Source organism: Typopeltis vanoorti, chromosome 3 (assembly GCF_054136105.1).
Source record: "Typopeltis vanoorti isolate ZY-2024b chromosome 3, IOZ_Tvanoo_1.0, whole genome shotgun sequence".
NCBI lineage: Eukaryota > Metazoa > Arthropoda > Arachnida > Uropygi > Thelyphonidae > Typopeltis > Typopeltis vanoorti.
The window spans coordinates 71,579,504-71,603,229 of record NC_143551.1 but is presented as its reverse complement, the minus strand read 5'-3'; the positions used below and the strand labels follow the sequence as shown (position 1 = coordinate 71,603,229).

General features: G+C 33.0%; 1 protein-coding gene across 1 annotated transcript in view; it reads left to right on the top strand.

The window, feature by feature from the left end:
- The first annotated feature begins 6,853 nt into the window (after nt 1-6,853).
- The window catches only part of LOC150108251 (RAB6A-GEF complex partner protein 2), a 29,837-nt gene continuing 12,964 nt past the window's right edge, over nt 6,854-23,726 (top strand). Inside the window, exon 1 of the mRNA XM_090415700.1 lies at nt 6,854-8,154. Within this exon, the coding sequence (XP_090271826.1) occupies nt 6,955-8,109 (1,155 nt within the window). The 5' untranslated portion in view covers nt 6,854-6,954 and the 3' untranslated portion in view covers nt 8,110-8,154. The remainder of the gene's footprint in view (nt 8,155-23,726) is intronic.

The window sequence follows — 23,726 nt, the reverse complement described above, 5'->3', positions numbered from 1 at the left end:
ATACTTCAATACAATACAATAGTTCAATACTTCAGTCGTTATCGACGATACCTTTGGATGGAGAGATATGGTTGAATCCTATCTTTTCAACTAAATGTGAGTTAGTCGGTCTCACAGGGAAGTAGAAGTTTTCCTTTCGTTCTTCCCACCAAACAGCAAAACAGAACAGAAGAACACTCGCAATTATCATATATAATATACTGTCTCTTATTTTGCTTGTTTCGGCTCTAATTCTAAAGAATAACAAATATGCTTCACAGAAATCAAACCTAAGAATCGCAACATAGACAATACTTGAAGAATATAAATTATGGCAGATAATAACGCTTAGTTGAGTAAAATAGCATGCGATTGTCCGAGTTGGAAACATACCTGCAAATGCTTCTTGAGAATGATGTTAAAGAAATGATTACAACCGACTTCTTAATGCTGTCTTAAACTCAGCGAGGTTCAATACTCTAAATTTTATATTCAATACGACCTTATTCAACAAAAAAGCATTATAGTATCAATTTCTCAGTTATTTTAACCCCCTCTTACTTCCCTGAAACATATTTAGTAGGATGCATCTGATGATGCATTCCACTAAATATATTTCATATATTTAGTGGAATACAGGTACAAACGTGGTACAAAAGCGGAATACTAACGGATACAAGGTAGAGTTTATTATTATAATCGAGATTATTAAAATGTTTCTGATTTTTAAGCTGATGTGTCATGTTTTCACATTTCAACCTCATTTCATAGCTAAGCGTGACTTTGCAAATTTAGTTGGCAAAAATAAAAACTTTTTATTTAGTTTTTTTATAGTCAGTTTTATGATTTGGAAATCATAAAACTGACTATAAAATAAATGAATATATTACAAAGAAATCAATATACTATTAACTTTGTAATAATTAACGTTCTAATAGCTGTGTAGCTCAGTGGAAGTGGCTTGCATCCTCTGCGCTATGCCACCAGAAAATAGACTTAAGTTCAAGTCGTTGCCGACTGGAGGAACTTTTTCTAAACCTTTCTTCGACCGGTTCCCGAGTTAGTCGATCTCTCGCACGAGAAAGCGGATTTTTTCTCCCGAAAACTCGGTTTATTCGTCCCATAAACTCAAGAAAATTGACCGTAGAACCCACATCATTTTGGACAGTAACACATCTTGTTAGGATTAGGTAACAAGATGGCAGCACTTGTTTGTCCGTCTCTTCCTCGGTTGCCGCTTATAATTAGTGATAGTCATGTGCCAGCTATCTCTGATTGGCTACCAATAGAGATTGCACTATCCACTCAGTTTTCAAAAAGCTAGATAGGGTTAAAAGGCCTTGCCTACTCCCTGTAAGGGAATAAAAGGCATTAGTTGTTTATATATCATTTAGTTTAACTTTCTAATAGTATTCACAGTGAATTTATTATTAATCTGCATGCACATACACACACACACACACACACACATCAACGACTAGAAAAAGGTTTTAAAATGTTAAGTCGTCTTTAGTGCAAGTAAATTCTGGTTTATCCGCAACGAGCAAAATCAACAGTAGAACACATACAAATATCAATATGATAAAGAACTGGAAATGGGGCAGTTCAAATAGGTTTATAGTGGAAGACAGTCAAATAAATTTTCTAATCTTCATGTATACTGTGTCTCCTTCTGGACAGTTTTGTATGTTTTAACAAAACTGCTACCATCTCCATATACAGTGTTATTATCGGCTATATCGCCATTCTATTTAAGTCATTCAGATATTCCTCCTTGTATCACGAAGGAAATCCAATCCAGCATAGCATAGTGAAGCTATAAACATAATCTGTTGAAATTACAAAATTTGTGCTTCTAAATCATTGAATAGTATTTTTTAATCCCTCTTGCTTCTCTGAAACATATTTAGTAGGATGCATTCCATTAAATATATGATGTATTACATTAGGTAAGTAGGATGCATTACATTAAATTATATATTAAATTCCATTAAATATATAAATCCATTAAATATAATATATTTAATGGATTTCCACTAAATATAAACTCTATATTTAGTGGAAATATGAAAGAGGGATGCAAAAACTTCCATGTACTTCCAACTTGCTCCTAAGAGCTTGCTCCTAACACTGAAGACAATAATAGACTGCTAATATTCATTGAAGGATAAGTTACTACATACAACGTAATATTCAGTGACGGTTTTCAGTTTACTGTTGGAACATACTCCAGAAATGATCATTAAAAAGTTAAGAAAGACCTAAGTATTCAAAAGTAATATATTTAAAGACAGGGGAAAAAAATTGAAACGTTAACAGTGAAATAATATACCAAAATAAATAAAATAAAATAAAATAAAATAAAATAACAAACCTTCTCCTTAGCTATCAGAAGTTGAGGATATACGTCTTTTACTTTACTTTTTATAAGTACATCATCAACCAACCTGAAGCATGTAATCTCATGTCTGCTACTCTTAAGATAATCGCCTACAATTCTGGAAAAGATATACAAATTTTATCTCTTTGTTATTTGTAGCACTCTAACAGATTTTTCTGTTGTTTTTTTTTTTTCAATACTTAATGCGGTTTATTATTGCACTGAATTTCTTAAGGTTGGAAGTGCGTTTTTTGAGTTTTTTTACTCATGTTTTTCAATTTTTGGAAACAGAAATAATCATTTATAAAATCCTCTGTTTTAAACTGTATATTTAAATTTGTATTCTCTTTTAGTTTATTTTTTACTTCAATAAATTATTTTCTTTTTTCTCAAGAAAGAAACTGAATCGAGAAACTTTTCTCTTGATTCAGAAAACAGTTCACAACACATTCTCAATATTTTAAAACAATAAGGAATTGGGTTACAATTTCAACAGCTGCAATTATTTCCATATAGTTAACAGAATGAGAAGTAAAAAAAAAAAATAATAATCCGTTTATTTCTCAAAGAAAATAGTGGATCTCCTCCAGCCCTAACTAAATTTTGAACAACACTTGTGAAGATAAATAGTAACTTTATCACGCAAAGAATAGAATTATAGACCACCTTTATGATGAGACCGGCAGGAAATTGGTTGAATGAAAGAAAACAAGGAGTGATGTCTAGAGTAGAGTCTTCAAAAATCCAGGGTGTACAGAGCATAGTACCACAGGATTCCGTGTTGTTTATTATAGTCATAAATAGGCTGACCATACGTCCCGATTTGATCGGACGGTCTAGGTTTGAAGGTCCTGTCCCGGTCGATTTGTGAACTGTCCCGGGAAAAGATAATATTACATATTATTACTATTGCAATTGTACATTAATATGAGTGGGAGGGAAGTAAAAACAGAAAAACAAATAAGTTTATAAAAATAACGATGCTGCGCTAAACTCTAGAATATGTGTAATCGATCTGCATCAAGCCACTTCGATTGTGGCTAGACCACTACTAACTATAAAATTATGCGCACGCAGAATCTATACAGGTGTGCAAATCATGTGTCCATAATATAGCGTTGTACGTGTTTACAACGCTGTTCGTCCATTTCAGTAGTAATTCAAATGCTGTTCACGACGTGAACTTGACTTGAATCGGACCCATAGTAATTGATGAACTCTATAAGGACTTAGAGAAATGTAGTTTTGTCACAATTACTGTCTACTAAAATTGTTGGATTCTGTGGCGATAATTGCAACACCAACTTTGGAGGTGTAAAACGCCAAGGTGAAAATAATGTTTTCGCACGTTTGAAGAAAGACTTGGGGAGAAACATTATTGGTGTTGGCTTTGGAGCACACATTGTCCACAATTGTCTACAAACTGCAGTAGATGTTCTTCCAATAGACATTGACGCTTTGATCGTTATATACATCGTAAGTATACAAGTATTTTTACATTTATACCGTTCGCGTATCTCAGCTGAAAGATTTTTGTGACTTTGCGGAAGTGAAATATAGGAAATTACTGAAACATGGAAATACAAGCATCCCGGTTTGGGAAAATCAAAATATGGTCAGCGTAGTCATAAATGAGCTAGGTTCAAACATAAAAAATAAAAAAATCATCTAACGTCTTTATTCCGATATAGGGAGTAGGCGATGCCGTTTTAGCCCTCTAACTTTTGGAGACTGAGTGAGCAGTTCAATCTCCACTGGTACCCAATCAGAAATAGCTGGCCCAAGGCTCTCACTAATTAAACGGTACCTAGTGAAGAGAAAAAATACAATATAATGTCTGAAATAGTGTGGGTTCTAGGTTGATTTTCTTGAGTTTATGGGACGAAAAAACCCGCTTGCCCATGCCAGAGATCGACCAACTCGGGAATCGGTCGAAAAAAGGCTTACAAAAATTTCCTCTAGTCACCGACTAGACGAAACTTCCTTCGTGCGGTCAAGCGCTGTGGTGTGCAACCGCCACATCCACTGAGCTACATAGGCTCTTAGGCTCAAACATTAAGGGTAAAATTTCTTCCTTTGCCGATGATGTAAAGCTGGGCATCGTAGTCAATTGTTTGTACAACAAATAATTCAAGGACAATCTTAAGATATTGGAAAAGTGGAAGGAAATATCGGGTTTAAAATTTAATGTGAGCCAATGCACAATTTTGATTCACGAAGAACATACTATTAGATAGATATAAACTAAATAAACAGTCATTAAAAAAGTTGATGAATACAAAAATTTTAACATTTTGTTTGATACCTAGTTTTGGTTCGAAATCATATGGGTAAGACAAGTAGTAAAGTTCGGCAGATTGATTAGTTAAAAGAAACCATATTAATAGGAGAAAGAAAGTAATGCTACCATTATATAAGTCTTTAGTCAATCAAATACTGGATTTCTGTTTTCAACTTTACTCAACAAGGTTAGTAGTTGTAAAGAAAATCGAAGGTATTCAGAGTATATGGAATGAATGGTTTTATCATGACAATTGAGAATCGATTAGTTAAGTTAAAATTTGACGAATTATGTAACAGGAAAAATAGAGGAGTTTTAATTGAAGTTCATAAGTTAATTCAAGACATAAATATGTAACATGCATTTGTTGCATTTGGATGAACTAAACTTTATTAGAGGGTATAATAAAAAGTTCGTAAGTTAAAAAGTTAAGTTAGAGAGTTAAAATACAGTAGCGAACAAATTACATTTTAAAACACACATTTTAAAGAAAAATTTTTATTTCGCAAGAAAATAAGTACAAAAATTAAACTCCAACTTTAACTAATTATTTATAACTGCTCCTCTGTTCCTAATAAGTTCATTAATTCATTTAGGCATGGATTCTACCAACGTAGAACATATTTTTCTTGTTTCTACATCTCAAAACCATAATTTTATAATACATTGTATTAATTTATCCTTTGTATCACAATTTAATTTTCCAAATCTCTTTTTTACTATGGCCCACAAATTTTCTATTGGATTAATGTCAGGAGAGTTAAGTGGCCAATGAATGTTGTAAGTTTTGAGAAACTCTTTAACTTTTTTTCGAAGTGTAGCATAGAGCGAGATCCTATTGGAAAATGTTTTTTTTTTTTTTTTGTCTTTCTGGATATGTGGGACCACTCGTTTCTCCGATATTTTTATGTAATGGTCACTTTTCATCATACTGTCAACAGGCAAAAGTGATCCTGGGCCATCATGTGTAAAACAGCCCCAGAAATCTTTTTAGTTGGGTGTTTAGGAGCTTGCTGAAGGTGGGTAGGAGAACTCTTTTCAGCTGCTGATTTGTGTACACAGGGTACTCGCTCTCCTTGGAGAAGGAAATGGCTCTCATCTGAGAATATGACCTTCTTCCACTTTTCAACAGTCCAATCTTTGTAAACTTTTGTCCACTGCAGCCCCATTTTCTGCATAGCTTTCGTCAACAGTTATTTCTTTTTTGGTCTGTGGGCACTTCTCACTGCTTCCAATAATCTTCAACGGACTGTCATGTCAGAAGCATTAATCCCACTAGCTGCTAAATGTCTATTTAAGTCTACAGCAGACAATCTTGGATTTATTTTGCATTTCCTAACTAGTAAACGATCTTGAGTAAGTGTACTTTTCCTTTTTCGCCCACATTTCCGTTTTCTGTCAGGAGAAACGGTACCTGTCCCCAGAAACCTCTTTAAAAGCGCATTAACATTACCCACACCACACATCACACTCATTGAAAATTTGTCTTTGACTCATGGATATGTGCTGAGAAAGAGTACATATTTGTGCACGCTTTCTTGGAGATGTATCCATTTTATAGCTACACATAATGAATAAAACATTATGAATGTCAACTTGTTTACACTATTAATAAACATTGTAGAGACAGTTAAAGCAGTTAAAACACGCAGCACTTAACCAAAATAGTGACCGAAGACCAAAACCGAAAATAGTAAACCGAAATTATTGTGAACTGAAACAAAAGCCAAATCAAAACAAAAAATTTGACGAAAATTTGATTTGTTCAGATTAATTTGTTCACTACTGTAAATATACGAAGTTCATTTTTTTAAGGCAGAAAATTTGTTTTTGGATCAAAACATTGTAAATATTCACAGGCCTTTGAAGAGCGCAAAGATGTTAGTATAGAATGCGTTATAATATATGTCATAATCGTTTACTCATCATGAATCTTTCTGCTTATCATTGACTATCAACGCAATAATAGTTAATAAATATGTTGCACTGTCACATCAATAATTTCGTAACTTGAGTCATCATCTGAAATTAACCCTTAACAAGAGCTTTTATGCGAATGCAAATGTTGAACTAAAAGACGCTGTTTGTCTTTTACTTTAACCTCGATACCCTATTTTTGTTTAATAAAACATCATTGTCACGTTAATATCAGAAGTTTAGGTTAGAGGGCGCAATGGTCAGATATTCTAAATGTTGTGTGTATCTTTGTTAAATGTGCTTTTTTTCCGTATGTAGTTGTTACTTTAATTTCTATTAATGCGGTTTGTGTTATGTAAGTTATTTTTATGTGTTTGGTGTGTCATCGTGTGAGATTATGATAGAAGTGTTAGCTAAACTGACTCGTGTACCAGTATACTTAGCTGGGGAAGCAGTTGAGTGTTTAGTGACATTCAGGAATCCACTACCTCATCCGCAGACGCAGTCACAATCAAACATTGATGTTGAGGAAAATCTGGCTTGGGCTAGCGCACAGATTCATTGTCAGTGCTCAGTTGTTGATAGTATAGTTAAATTTCCAAGTTCAGTCTCGCAAGAAGAGCTTGCTACAGCATCAAAAGACACTTCATTCATTCCTTGTAGAGGAGAAAGAGGTCACGTTGTGTTTTCTACGAAACCAAAGATTTTATTTTGTGATCTAAGACTCCTACCAGGAGAAAGTAAAACATTTGTTTATAGAGAGAGCATACCTAGCGATGCTCCACCGTCATATCGCGGACAGGCAGTGAAATATGTTTATAAAATTACTATCGGTACCCAAAGAGTAAATGCTGTAATCAAATTATTGAAGATACCAATTAGGATTTTAATTTTGTGCGGCCTCTCAGAAAGTCTTCTTCACACCGAAAGTGAAGAATTACAGGTTGCACCTACAAATCCTTTTCTTCAAAATCAACAAAAGCAATCTGCCTTGGACATAGCATTACAGCTCTTGGAAACTGTTACAGCTAGAAGGAGTGCAAGCTATTATAATATTACCAATCAGCAAGGAAAAGTTGTGCGATTTTGTCTTCTGAAGACTGCTTATCGTTTGGGTGAAGATGTTGTTGGGGTATTTGACTTTTCCCAAGCAACAGTGCAGTGTGTGCAATTTTTGGTTACTCTTGTAAGTGATGAAGAACTTAAGGAACACTGTAGAATGCAAGAAAAGCAAGCTGTAGCTACAGTAACTTATAATAAGTATCATGAATTTTGTTTACATTTAAGTCACACTCAAATGATACTTCCCATTCCTCTTTCAATTACACCTGCATTTTCAACAGACATTGTGTCACTTAAATGGAGACTACATTTTGAATTTGTAACATGTTCCAATCCAAGAAAATCTGCTGAAAAAAGTTTATGGCAAGGGCCATCATCACTTGATGTTCAAACTATGGTGTGGGATCTGCCAATTACTATATATCCAACACATCCGCTGCAGGTGTCTTATGGATTGCCATCTAAACAAGAGCATACACTCACTATATGAGAACTGGTTTCTGGAGATAATTTCCATTGTTTCTGTCCATCATTGGTATATATGAAAAAATTATCAACTTAAATTCATACTAAATACAGATTTAAAAATCAATTAAATATAATTTAGTGAATGACATAAGTAACTGCAATTTAAAAATCATTTAATTACTCCATAATATTGAGCATTTAATATAATTAAAGGAAAATTAACTTGTGTGAAACCTCAGAAACTAGGTAATATTTTCAGGGAGCAGAAGTTGAGAAATGAGACCAATATTACTTTTATTCACAACAATCTCTTGATTCACTTTTGTGTGTGTGTGTGTGTGTGGATATATTGCTTTATATGTGACTGTACTAATGGAAGAAGTATTAGCTTGTTTACCATGAAAAATATTGCCATCAGTATATGTTTTTGGTACATGTGCCAACTTTAATATTAAACAGAAGTTTACTATAGGAATACATTTAATGTGTTGACTTTAAGTTCAAATTATTTGGAAGAATTATAGAGGAACTTATATGAATGGATACTGTTATCTATGTTAGCAAAAATGAATTAAGATTATTTATTTGATTTATAAAACAAACTAAAAATTTTTCATAAGACATTTTTAAATAGCTTAATTGTTGGATTAATTATAATCTTACTTTTAAGGATCAATTTTTCAAGTGATACTCATATTTAAAGGAGGTGAAATGTTATTGCAATTTTTAATCTACATGGTTGTTCTTAGTTGTAGATTTTAATTTATAACAAATAAGTTCCATATGATAACTTGGAAATTTTATTTTATAAGATTGGCTGGCTTATTAAAGATTTAATTAAGATATTCTTAATTAAAGCATGTGTGAACTTTTAAATTTCACTTCACTTTATAGATTTGTACCTCTGATAAATACAGTCAAGTTTAACTTTTTGCTTGATAAATAGCGGTAACTGCCTGAGCTTCTTTTGTAGATCTTTTAAAAACCTGTCTTTGTTATGCCTTTACACAAGTTAGGAATAAATTATACACTTCTGTTGAAGTAGGTATGAATCATTCTATCCCTAAGGGATGAATGATTTTTAATACACTCTTTCTATATTTGTAACAGTTTGTGTGTGTGAGAGAGAGAGATGAGAAATATAAAAGTTTTGCATTATTAGTAATAGCAAAAACACATTGGTTTGGTGTTTTTTTGCTATTCACTAGTTTTTGCTATGCAATATTTATGATTCAGGTTACATCAATGCTCTTCGATCTGGGTGGTACTCCCCACTAGTGGGCAATTTAAGCTTTCAGGTGGGTGGCAGAATAATTATATGCTAGTGTTAAAATAATCCAGAATTTACAAACTCAAATTTGTGAGATAATATATGTGAAAAGAAAAAGTTACTATCATAAATAAACGACCCTGGAATGGAAAAGGTAAAACAAAAATGGAAACGACAAAATATAATTCACTTAGCAAACTGGAATGCAAGAGGAATAGCATATAAAGAAATACAATTAAATCAACTATTAAATGAAAGAAATTTTAAAATAGCAGTAATCACTGAAAGAAAAAAGAAATTAAAAGGAACTGTGAGAACCGAAAATTTTAATGTGATATACAGTGGAGTCGACAGAGACCAAAAGAGCACAAGCAGGAGTCATGATTTGGATTCATAACTCCCTTTCAAAACAGTTAAAACATTATAAATTATGGAATGAAAGAATAATAGAAGCTAGAATAAAAATAGATAGAGGCTAATTAACAATAACTGGTTTATATGCCCCAGAAGATGGAAGAAAACAGGATAATATTGATTTTTATAATCAGCTACAAAACATATATAATAAAATAAATAAAAATGATTACGTAATTTTAGCAAGAGACTTAAATGCAAGAATTGGAAACAAGAAAATTAATAATAATATAGGAATACATGGAGAACACACCGTAAACAGGAATGGTAAAAAATTGTTTGACTTTGTGGTTTATAATAACCTAAAAATAATGAATTCCTTCTATAAACATAAAGACATATATAAATATACTTGGGCAGCAAGAGGATGGAAATCAATATTAGATTATTTTATATTAAATGAAAAGACATTAAAATTTTCACTAGATGTTAGAGGTCACAAAGGATATGAAATAAGCAGTGACCACTTCCTTGTTAAAATAAAATTAAGATTACCACCTAAATGACTACAAGTAACAAGAACAGAAAGAAAATTTGAAACATTTGTTTATAAAACTAGACTGTTGAATGACACAAATGTATAATGGCTATATGAACAAAGAATTAACAATATCTAGATAAAATAAAACAAAATGAAGAAATAGAATGGCTTAATATAAAAACAATACTAAATGTAGCAGCAAATGAAAGCTTAGGAAAGACCAAAAATTTTAATAAAAGGAAAAAACTGAAGATCTGGGATGATACAATCAAAGAAATAATCAAAAAGAAAAAAGAAGCCTATCACAAATGGTTAAGCAGTAAAAGATTAAAAGATGAAATAGAATATAAAAGAAAATATAAAAGAATAAGAGCCATAGCTAAAAAGCCATAGCTAATTTAGAACATGATTTATATAAAATAAGACCCATTGTATACAAGATTTTGACACACTTAAATGCAGATACCAAAGAAAACATAAAATTAAACACCTAATTGAAATTAGAAGAATTTCTAAATTACTACACAGAATTGTGGACAGACAAATATTTTAAAAAAGACAACTGGCAAACAGTTAACGAAAATGAAAAGGAAATAACTAAAGAAGAATTAGAAACCAGCCTGAAAGAAACAAGAAACGGAAAATCACCTGGAGAAGATAAGCTAGGTTCAGAACTGTATAAATATGCAGGAAAAAGATTCAAAGAAAGACTTATTATTTTTAAATAAAATTTATTCAACTGGTATCCCCCCAATAGAATGGAAAAAAGCAATTGTGATTCCTATCTTTAAAAAAGGTAATAGAGATAACCCTAAAAACTATAGAGGTATCAGTATACCAAATTCCTGTTACAAAATATATAGCAGAATCTTAAATAGCAAACTAATGCAATATTCCGAAAACTTTATTTTAGAAGTACAGAATGGATTTAGAAAAGGACGATCATGTATAGACCCGGCTTTTTGCCTAAAATTAATAATAGAGAAAAGAAGAGAATACAATTTAGAAACACATATTGCATTTATTGACTTTGAAAAAGCATTTGACAAAGTTAAAAGAAACATATTATTTAACATTAAAAGAAAGACAAATACCAAATAATATCCTAAAAGATATCACAAGTATATATGAAAATAATCAAATACAAATAACATTAAATCACGAGCTATCATATACGAGAGAGATAAACCAAGGGGTCCGACAGAGATGTCCCCTCTCAGCAACTCTTTTTAATAACTACTTAAATGAAATAATAATAAAATGGAATAAAAATTTACATCAAGGAATTAAACTTTCTCCTACAATGCACTGAAACACTCTCCTTTTTGCCGCCGACCAAATAATAATTACAAATTCTGAAGATAATTTACAGAAAGCTATTTTAGATCTAAATGAGATAGCCAAAGATTATGGTATATAATAATATCAACAGAATAATCAAAAACTGTGGTCTTTAAAGGACAAGATCCAGCAAGAACTAAAATAGTAATAGATAACAAGATCTTAGACCAGGTGAATTCATTTAACTACCTAGAATGTATGATCACATATGAAAAAGATGTAAATGTAAAAATTGCAAAATATTTAAAAATAACAGGTGTAATTAACTATATTTAAACCAAATCTAGTTCAAAAACAAACCAGACTAAAAGTATACAATACATTAGCTCTACCAGTCTTAATGTATGGAAGCGAAATCTGGACAATAAAACAAAAAAGACAAACAAAGATTAATAACAGCAGAAATGAAGTTTATGAGAAAAACTGCAAAGTATACCCTATTTGATCACAAAAGAAACGAAGAAATTATGAAAGAATTAAACCAAGAACCAGTAATAGAAAAAAATTAAAAAATATAAACATAAATGGATGGAACACGTTCAAAGAATGAAAACAGAAAGATTACCAAAACAAGTCTTAAAGTCCAAGCCATTAGGAAAAAGAAAACCAGGACGTCCTCTTAAACGATGACTTCTAAGGCCGGAACAGGCCATGCTAGGCCTAAATCCTTGATATGCATGATGATGATGATGATGATGATGAGCAAGTAATATAATACAAGATTGTTCCAAAACAATTTTATTTGTTGTGCCATGCTATTGGTTGAATGCCGGGAGTGCATACAGTTGTACAGGTATTGAATATACATAAAACAAGTTTGTGCCAAAACATTTTCATTCAATGCACCATGATATTGGTTCAGTAGTGTACACAGCCTCTGTGACTCAGTCAAAACATATATTGCTAGTGCCTGGTATTGCTATTGATGAGATTTCTGATTTTTTTCATATTATTATTATTATTGTGAAGTGTCTGAAGAATTGGTTTCATCAAATCTGTTTCAAACATAGAACTTCCAACGTGTTTACTGTGCCACAAGACATTTTCTAACAAAGCAATGAAACCAAGTAGTTTGTGAGAACATCTTGCTACAAAGCATTCAAAAGATAAAGATATAAGCCCTTTGAAAATTTTCAAGAACTCTATGAAAGATTTCAAAATCGTTCTACAATAACTTCATTCAAGAAACAAAATGCAAAGAACAAACATGGATTAACTGCAGCTTATTATATATCACAGTTAATTGCAAAAAGGGTGAAAGTTATAACATTGGAAAAACTTTGATAATACCCTCTATCAAAGAATTTATATCAGCAGTAATGCATCAGGATCTAATTGAAGTTATAAAAACATTGCCCCTTAGCAATGTTAGTTTGTTAGCAATACCACAGTGAGGCAACACATTGACAAAATGGAGGTTAATATTATTACTATTATATTATTTGACACCTCCAGGGAGTCCAAAGACTCACTGAGGGAGGGCACCTACTCTACAACTCTCCGGCTCCATCGCTCACCTCATCATATACACCAACGCCATCTACCGTCCGCCACCATCACTATTATTTTCACAGACAATCACAAACATCCATGCCCACGGCAGGATTCAAACCTGCAGCCTTTTGGCTGGAGAGTGGATATGCTAACCACTCAGCCAACCAGGCTGGCAATTAATATTGAAAATAAACTTATAGCTATCCTCAAAACTCATAATTTTCCATGCAGTTGGATGAGTCTCCATTGCAGGTAATAATGCTTTATTGATGGCATATGTAAAGTACCTTGATGAAAACAGTATATTGCAAGAAGAAATGTTATTCACTTTAATCTTATTAGAGATACAAAAGGATTATCAATATTTACTGCTGTGAAATTGTACTTTGAAAAAAAAATAATATAACCTTGAACAATATTGTTGCATGCATTACTGATCATCGATGATAGGTCACTATCGTGGTTTTGTTGATTATTTGAAGGAGGAAGTGCCAAACGTTTTGTGTATTCATTGTGTGGTACATAGGCAACATCTTGTAGGAAAACATTTGAGTACAGGCCTTCAATCATCATTAAGTATAATAATTAGGGCTATAAATAAGATCAAATCGAATGCCAAAAATGATAGAATATTTTTTTTTTCTACTTAAATATTAATGGGTGGTAAGGAAATTTTACCCTCATGAAAGTTACCAAAATTGGCACTAAGCATTAAAAGGCAGAAGAGCACTGGGATAGATGAAAATTTCATTTTTCTTTTTGTTTGTTTGTTTGTTAAGCAGAGCTCTCTCACTCTGAAATGCTGCAATCCTTTTTTATTTGATTGTTGTTAGTGATCCTAAACTAATTAAACAGTGAGCTGTCTGTATTTCCTAGATTAACTCTTGTTCCACCACAACAATCTGAAACCTGGAGATGGTACATATTTCTACTCTTAGGTTTCTGCTGTGCTTTACATTCTTTTGCTACATTTCTTCTTGTGGATTTGCAATACAGCACTGTTCAATTTCCATGCCAGTTGGTTTGGCACTGACAGGTAGGAAGAAATTCGTGTGTAGAGGCTTAAGTGCTGTGAGGACATCATGTTGGAGGCTTAATGGATTTTTTACAACACTCAAAAAGAATTAAAATAGAATTTAATGCTTCCTATATTTCGTCCTAGTCACGAGGACATCTACGGGGATTACAAATTATTAAATTTGTTACTTAAATTAAGGGGATATTAAATTTGTAATCCCCGTAAATGAAGTATTAAATTCTATTTTAATTCTTTTTGAATGTTGTAAAAAATCCATTAAGCCTCCAACATGAGGTAGGAAGAAAGGTAGTCAGATAAGATATTGACTACTGCATTTCAGCTTTTGTTTTTGTGATTCTAATGCAATGCTTCCCAAACTTCTGGATGTCAGGGCCCCCTTTGCAAAAATTAAAATATTTCATGCCCCTCCTTGAAAAAAAAAATCGTAATAGAGACATATATTATTATAATATTTATTGTATTTATATTCAATATAAAACATACACAGTGAATATTGCAAAAATCAAATGCATATATTACATTTTTTGCCTCTTACCATTTGGTTCTGAAGACGATGCAGGCTGTTCTGGTAAAATATGAAAAATATGAGTCTGTTTCTGCTTCTTCTGATTGTTTGCGAGAAATTTTTTTTATTTTTTATCAGCCACTTATCCATCTCAGGGTTAAATTTTTTAACATAGAATAGATCAAATAATATCACCATTTACTGATACTGGCACACCACAGACTGATAACATGAAATTAGTGAATATTACCTGAATAAGGGAATCCCCAGACCAGGAACATTTTTCTCTTTTGTGACTTTTCTCCCTTTAAGGTAATTAAGCCTAACGCGAAACAGACAGCAAAGGCAGGTTATTAAAACATGTATATGATTGGTGAGGTATTAACAAAAGATCGCGCAACCGAAAGATAAAAGCATAGCTGACAATTGAGTTGAAATGTTAACTCTCTTCAACCGAATTCCATATGTGAAACTGCCATAACATTCATTATATATATATATATATATATATATATATATATTACCTAGTTTTAACACTTTTATGAATTTTAACACGTTCAGTTGAATTTTATTGCTGCCTTGGGAAATCGAACTCGCACACATCTAATTAATAACAATAGTTTTTAGTTAGATACTGTGTTTGCCCATGCAACATATGGTTTTGTTTCAGTCTATACAGCATAATTTCTGTATGAGGGGGACGTGATCATTAATTAGTGTGTTTTTATCCCAGTTGTCTCTAATTGCACTATTTGTTGAGAAATATATTACACAGACTCCTCATACCTTATTCACTGGCATAATAAAAGTACTTGTTTTATCGCCTCTGCAGTATAGTGGCTGTTAGGGAGGGCGTGTTGTTTACCACTGCAAGCGAGTTACTATCTCTCCACATGAACTTGTTTAAGCTTTTTTTCATGTGTGAAGTATATGCGAAACTTTTATTGGTAACAGAAAACTAGCTCGGATGACAGGGATAATATAAAACGAGTTTTGATATGTGTATAAAGTCAATATCAACAGTCCCTGATAGGGACAGGAAGATTTGGAGCTTCCCTGGAGAGCATTCAAAGTAAATACAATTAGCCACTGCTTTGAAATGAAACATATGAATAAGCAATATTTACTAATATTCATTAAGCGCCGAAATACGCAGGAAGTAAAGTTTGTGAACCAACACCAATGTGTGAATTTTTCCATTAAAATATAAAAAATAACAAAAAAGAAATAAATAATAATAAAAGTTAAATACGTTTCTTTTAAAATAAAAAAATCTACTTAGTTTTAAAACATTTTAAATTTGTTTTCATTATTTCACGCCCCCCCCCTCATTATTTCACGGCCCACAGTTTGGGAAGCGCTGTTCTAATGCATATAGTTCTAATAGAAAGAATCTCTATTGCTGAAAATCCAGTGCTCATCAGTTGTATGGTTCTTAGTCTTGCACTATATTTTCTTCTGAAGCAGTCACTGTTGGCTGCATCTGTGTCCTGTAGAATTTTTTATATTCCTCTTTATACTATTTAGTATAACAAACTGAAATTAAGGGATGAAGTGTTATATTATGAAGGCTGGATTCTTGAATACTTGCTTATAATAACATGATTTTCTGCACAAATACTCATAAAAGTGTACTACAAATTAACATTTGATGTGCTAAATATTAAGTTCAAACTCTTTATGTGTGTGTGTGTGTGTGTGTGTGTGTGTGTGTGTGTCATATAACAATATTCAATATTATTCCCACATGCAAGAGATTTCTGGGTCTGTAGCACATTAAGGCCATGTGGGTAATTAATATGTTGGGTTTACACAGTATTAACATAAAAAAAAAAAGTTGGTAGTATAACCATAATTGAAATAACAGTTGAATCCAATGGTATTCCCTTCTTGCATATGAATTTTTCAGTTTAGATAGTTAGTTGTTACCCTGTGTTAGAATAACTATCTAAATGGCCTTGCATTACTACTAAATAATACCGACTCTTCATTGTGGTGAAAATATGGTGAACAAATTTCACCATATTTTAATTTTCTATGCAGAAACTGGCCATCCACAGCATGGTTCATACTCCAGGGACTCTATATATCTCTCTCTTTCTCGACTCTTTAAATGTTGAAAACACCTGTGCACAGCTCAGACAGTCATCACTATAAACTTTTTTTTTAGGTCTTGATAAATTTCTGTAGCAGTTTTTCCTAACTTACAGTAAACTTTTATCACAGCTCTTTATTTCACGATGCAACTTTTGACATGCTCCACTCACACACTCTTACTTCAACAGTTGTCACATGAAAACTGTTGCGCCACCTGACTCGAAAGTTGCATCTTTGATTACAACATGCTCTAGCAGTCTAAACTATAAACATGTTTGTTACTTTTATTCAAAGGACTGTTCTGAAAAAAACAATCTCATTGCTTAATGAGATTGGGATGGGGGATAAAAGAGTTCAATAATCTTGGGATCTTACTCTAGACACCAAACAGAATTTTTTCAAGTCACTTCATACCTCAAATAAGCAGGGCAATGCCCTAGCGGCAGATAATGAAAATCTTGTACCTCCTAAAACATTCACAGCTATCTATGCCACAGTGAGTAGATTTTTGAATGGATAGAAAGAAGGGATAATGCTATCAATTTGACCAGGCTGATGTGAAATCTACCAAAATGATTCCATGTCTTTAAATCATTTTAAAAGATAACTACTATCTGTTCTGTACTTTTCATTTTGAAGTTTTTATAATTGGAAAAACTGAGATACTTTCATGCCATAAATTCTCCTTTTTGCACTTGGACAGTAGCAATAGTGGTAAATATTGCTACCCTGCATACCTTCTTGTGATTATCAGTCCAGCCATTCATGAACATGATCTCATATGCTACCATGCAAAATATTAAATATCTTCCCCAACACTGCTTAAGTCACTGTCTGCTTGCACTGCTAGATTGATATCATCATCATCAAGCTGTGATGATGACTTTCCACCCACACTGTTGTTTTCTTCTTATATGCTTATTTGGCCATGTTCATAAAAAAAAAAAAATTAAGTAATAAATAATTTAATGCCATTTAATCTACAGAAAAGTAAGTCAAGTTTTTTTAGCCAAAACCAATTTCTCAGAAATTGGGGCCCATGACTATCAATGATTTCAAAAACATTGGGGCAAGAATATGGCAGACAACTGTTGCCATCGTGTGATCCTCAATCCTAACACTATACTGTTCACAGTAATAATGCAAGTTCTACAGTTTTTTGATATGCAAGTTTAAAATTCAGAGATTTACAGGAGAAAAAATCTTACTTGTCTGTGCCAGACATCAACTAATTCAATGTTACCAGCCTATGTCAATCTCTGGCATAGGCTGGTATCATTTTCTCTGATAATTTTCTGACTTGTGTTAGTACACAAGTCAGAAAATAGCATGTAACATGCAAGAAAACCTTTGCACGTTACTAACTAATGTACTGATATATTTAGCCAAAGCTTTTGGTGAATTTCTATTGGTAGGATCCTCTTTGTCTACTGAAAGAAATTACTGTTTGTCTTTATTCCTTTCTACATTTGCCATTTTCCAATTAATCTGCATAGGCACAAAGGAATTTCTTCATGCTGTCACTTACACAAAAGCAATAATAATTATATCACTGAGTTAGACATTTTGGGCCATTTTTCTTTCATAATCACCAGTCCAAATATCATTGTTTGACACACTGGTCCAGTTTGCACATACAACATTCCTGTTCTTCCCAAAACTATTTTTATAAAGTTGGATTTGGGATGTTTTTCATACCTGTTGTGATTTTTTTCCAAATAATTTTCCTTAAGCCAAGTCAGATGATAGATATGGATGATTCATATTGTTCTAATCTAATATTATTGTTAAATTAATAATATTAAATTATATTATCAGTGAAACCTCCTACGATGAGTGCCCCTTTGACCAGGGCACTCATCGTAGAAGGTTTCACTCAATAAGCAACAATATCTAATCTATCAAGTTAAACCTTAAACTCATTCATTACCAGGATGTGTGAATTCCATTCATTTGCTGCTCTTTTCTTCACTATACCTTTATACAACTTTCAGAAATGGCCTCTTGTTCTTAATCTTACTAACAAATTTCTTTCACAGCACCTATTTTCCAAGCTCTACAGTTTACATTCCCTCAACCTCTCCCCATAATCAACATTCCAGAGTCCTGATAATGCCTTAGTCATTTGGTTCCACATCACAATGGCAACTAGGTGACCATATCTGAGGCCAGTCCATCTGGTCTGACTAATGCGATATATAGTGGATTGCCACCTTGTGATCCTTACCTCTCAGTGTGCTCCTTATTACAGCAGCAATCTGCTCTCTTAAACTTCTAATCTGATCACTTTTGAGCATCATACCCAGATCTCCACTCTCATCTACTGTCTGAAGCACAATATTACAGCATTATTTTTCTGGATAGTAAAACAAAAGTCTAACTCCGTTATGGTTATGCCAAGTCACAAAATGATGCACTCTATATAAGTTATTCCCTAGCATCTGCCACATTCACATGTTCTCATCTCACTGGTGGGTGGGATGTAGCATGATTTCTCATTCTATAGATTTCCATTGTTCTGCAGATCCATTGCATCTCCTTTACATCACTTGAATATGCATTGTTGATTGCTATGGTTTAGAAACAGGCTCTGCAACTCTTACATAGGATCTTACTACTAATTCAAGCATTTATAGATTCTTTGAACTTTTGGTTGTTTCTATGTGAGACTGCTGAGATTCCAGCACTGTTCCTTAACTAAGTGAATCATCCTGTGTATTTCTTGGCTGAGGAGCATTCTTACATTACTATCAACAGATAATGTTCCATAGTTAATTTTGGATCATGCTACTTGATTTCTGTCACAAGTGTATTGTTGGCAGTTAACAGTTAACTGATTATATGCATACATTCCAGGCAATTATATCTGTTTATCTGGAGTCTATGTAGTATAAATAAGGGGAAGAATAAGAAGAAACATATTCAAGTCTAAAAAGCAGGCAAGAGTGATCTACCAACATCAGTTTGCTATCTTACTGGTATACTATTTGACACTCATGACACTTATATTTAATCATATGTACTGTATTCTGTAAAGCGATGTGTTACTTTTTTTTGTGGTTTTCGTAATTATCTAAATACATACGAAAACTATGTTTAATTCGTATAAAATCATATACAACTTATTAAACTGAAACTTATTACACTGAAACAGTCAGTTTCATAACAATATATAATACCTGTTTAGTTTAATATGGTATGTAAGCTATTTTTTGGTCATACCCCATTACTCCCACCCCTGATCTTATCCCATCATATCCTCCTCCTCCAAAAATTTCCATCTTTCACTTCCCCTCCCAAAGAATTCTCTGCCTACCCTTAAAAAACCCAGGTTTAAAATTCATATACCTCTTGCCTCACTGATAATTCTCCCACATTTCCATCTCCCCCTTCCTTTCAGTCATACTTCAATAGCAGATAAATGTATATTGCCATATGCCAGATGCCACTAAATAAGAAGACAACCAGAAACATCCTACAAAGGTATGTCTGGATTATTATTCCTATATTCCTATATATTCTTCATATATCTGTGTTTAAAACATCAGTAATGCCCTAAAAATTAAGTAAAAAGCCAATGACATTATAAAAAAGGGGTACTCCTACACAAAAATAGGCTAAATAACCATAAAAATAATATTTACTTAGAGGTGTAACATGGGAATTTTTCTAGAAAAATTCCCATGTCCATATCCATAATAACTGACATTAAATTAAGAGCCTGCCAATTCTAAAAATTACCCAATAGTTCAGTTGGAACGATGACACAACATCTGCCTGTTAACTGGAAATGTCCTGGAGTCATTTTTCATTGCTGACATAAAGAACATTTCCCTAAAAATCTCAGGTTTTCAGCTGAATGTGAATTAGCATGCTTCATGTGGAAGTGAACAGATTTTTATTACACACATAAGCTGGCCTGTGACCATAGCCAAGAGTCATTCAAGAACACTGGGATGTATATGGCAAGATACAAGAAACTTGGGTGCTGGGTATTGCTTTATAAAGTTAATTTCTGGGATCAGCATTGGGGGGGGGGATATCTAATGTGGGACTGATTTGGGAACTGTAAAATATAAAAATCTGGAATAACAAAGTGTCTTATTCAAGTGAATTTCGAAATGAGGATTGACCTGAGGGCTGCACAACAGTAACTAGCACCTCAACTATAACAACCAACCAGCATGCAAATTCCAAAGCAAAGACATCATATTATAACATGACAAGCCATTAAAATTATATGAAATTTAGCAATATTAAAATTATGAATTCATGCATATACTTCTATTTCTGCACTCACATAACTGGAATGACAGTTTTGATGGATAGAAAAGCTCCCACAACTTCATACAAGTTCTCTCATTGTTAAGAAAATTAAAATTATTGTCACCATAGCAATTAATGTGTCAGGATCAGAATTTGGATAAATTGGGAACACATCTAGGAATACACACACATCTTAATGTTTTAATCACAAAATGCTTTAATCACCGTGATGAGTCTTCTGACTCCATGGAGATATCCATATAATAATAAAACATGCTACTCTCAATGAAGCCCATACTACTGAATATGTCAAAGGTAATTTTCCAAGTGACCCTAGCCAGTTGCTAGGGTCACTTGGAAAACAATAAAATATTTTATACAGGAAAACCTACATAGCATACAACAGTGAAGTATTATGTTAGAGCATTTTTAACAGGTCAGCTTTTGCTATCAACCAGCCTCTGGTTTTAATATCAGTCAATCTTTTTAATATTAAATATCAGTTATCTTAATATTCCTTTTTCTATATTTAATTACCAAATAAAATTAAAAAACAATTTTTCTTAGTGTAAAATGTTAAAAATTTAAATAATAACCAAATTATTATTTATACTTACTCATAAATTTAGCAACTTTACCTATTGTCAGTTGTCTTTCTAATTATCTTCCTTTATGACACTTGGATGGTTCAGTTGCAGCAATATAGATATTTGCTCTATATCAGTTTGAACAACTGGATTCAAATCCTATTTAGGATGCTCGATTTCAGCTGATTCCTTTATCAGTCATTTCTCATGATTGGTAAAAGTGATTCACATTCATAATGACTGCAAATAACAAGTCTGAAGATCCTCATCATGTATTGATATATGCACATGGCCAAATGTTACCTGTGTGTACCAGGTTAGAGACTACAACAAAAGTTAGAAGAAAAATGCTGACAACCCATCATGTGTGGGCTCTCCATAATAAAAATAAACAAAATTTATATATGTATATATATATATATAAGCCTGTGTAGCTCAGTGGATGTGATGTTTGCACACCATGGCGCTTGGCCGCATGAAGGAAGACTTGGTTTCGAGTCTAGTCGGTGACTAGAGGAAATTTTTCTAAGCCTTTTTTCAACCGGTTCCCAAGTTAGTCGATCTCTGGCATGGGCAAGCGGGTTTTTTCTTCCGGAAACTCGGGTTTTTCGTCCCGTAAACTCAAGAAAATCGACCGTAGAACCCACATTATTTCAGACGTTAAATACGAGTGTTAGGGTTAGAGACCACGAGATGGTGGCACCTGTAGAGCTGTCTCTCTTCACTGCATGCCACTTAATTGGTGATAGCCTTTGGCCAGCTATCTCTGATTGGGTACCAGTTGAGATTGAACTGACCACTCAGGCTCCAAAAAGTTAGATGGGGCTAAAAACGGCCTCGCCTCCTCCCTGTATATACGGGAATAAAACGGCATTAGCTGATTTATATATATATATATATATATATATATATATATATATATATATATATATGAAAGGGATGAAGTAACCTTGGCGAGGATGTGGAGATAGATAATAAAAACGATATCAGGACTGTTCAATGTTGGTTATGAGACTGTGTACACTACAGAGCTTAGTGAATAGAAGAAAAAAAGGGGAGGGGGAGACATTTAAGCTATTGAAATATTATTATTATATTAACACAGTTTTTCATATGGCAGAATAATGTGAAGGAACAGGGGCCATTCCTGGATGTTACAAAAGGAAGTAATGAGTAAAAGGATAAGAAATAAGTTTTTTTGCATGAAAAACTGGAGAGGAAACAGATAATATTAATGGATTAATGGCAGTATCATATTAAAAATGAGGATATTAGGAAAGAAGTTGACATTGTTAGCATTTGGGAATGTGTGTCAACAGATTAGGAGAGGAAAGGTTAGTAAAACAAGATTATTTTTTGTTAAAGATGCCAAGCTATTTTAAACCTGGTTTTACTCCATTTCCCAACTAAGCAAACAGACAAATAAGGCAAGTTTGTGCCTGCATGTATTGCAAGTCTAGGTGACACCTGTAAAGTAGTACAAGTCTAGGCAACTCGTGGTAAAGGGTGGAATAAGCTGTGATCACTATTCTTAATATTTATCCTTAATACAAAGCCCATCTCCTTGAGGAGATGTATGATGCTATGTATTAAAGGCAAGGGGCCACTACCCAGACTGGTTTCGACCTTTATTGAGGTCTCATCAGTGGGAGTCAGGCTTAGAAATACCAAGGCTAAGTAATACAGAACTTATAAGTATTAGGTCGAAACCGGTCTGGGTAGTGGCCCCTTGCCTTTAATACATAGCATCATACATCTCTTCAAGGAGATGGGCTTTGCATTAAGGGTAAATATTAAGAATAGTGATCAGAGCTTATTCTACCCTTTACCACGAGTTGCCTAGACTTGTACTACTTTACGGGTCACCTAGACTTGCAATACATGCAGGCACAAACCTTGACTTATTTGTCTGTTTGCTTACTTGGGAAATGGAGTGAAACCTGGTTTAAAATAGTTTGGCATCTTTAACATATATTATACCCAAGGTAAAAAACTTTCTACATCTATCTCTCATCTGAAGATTTTTTTTAATTTTTATTATTATTATTATTATTATTATTATTATTATTATTTTTTTTTTACCAAGATGGCAAGAAAAAGATCCGGAGGAACACTGAGATCTAAGTTTGTTTGATACAGTAAGAA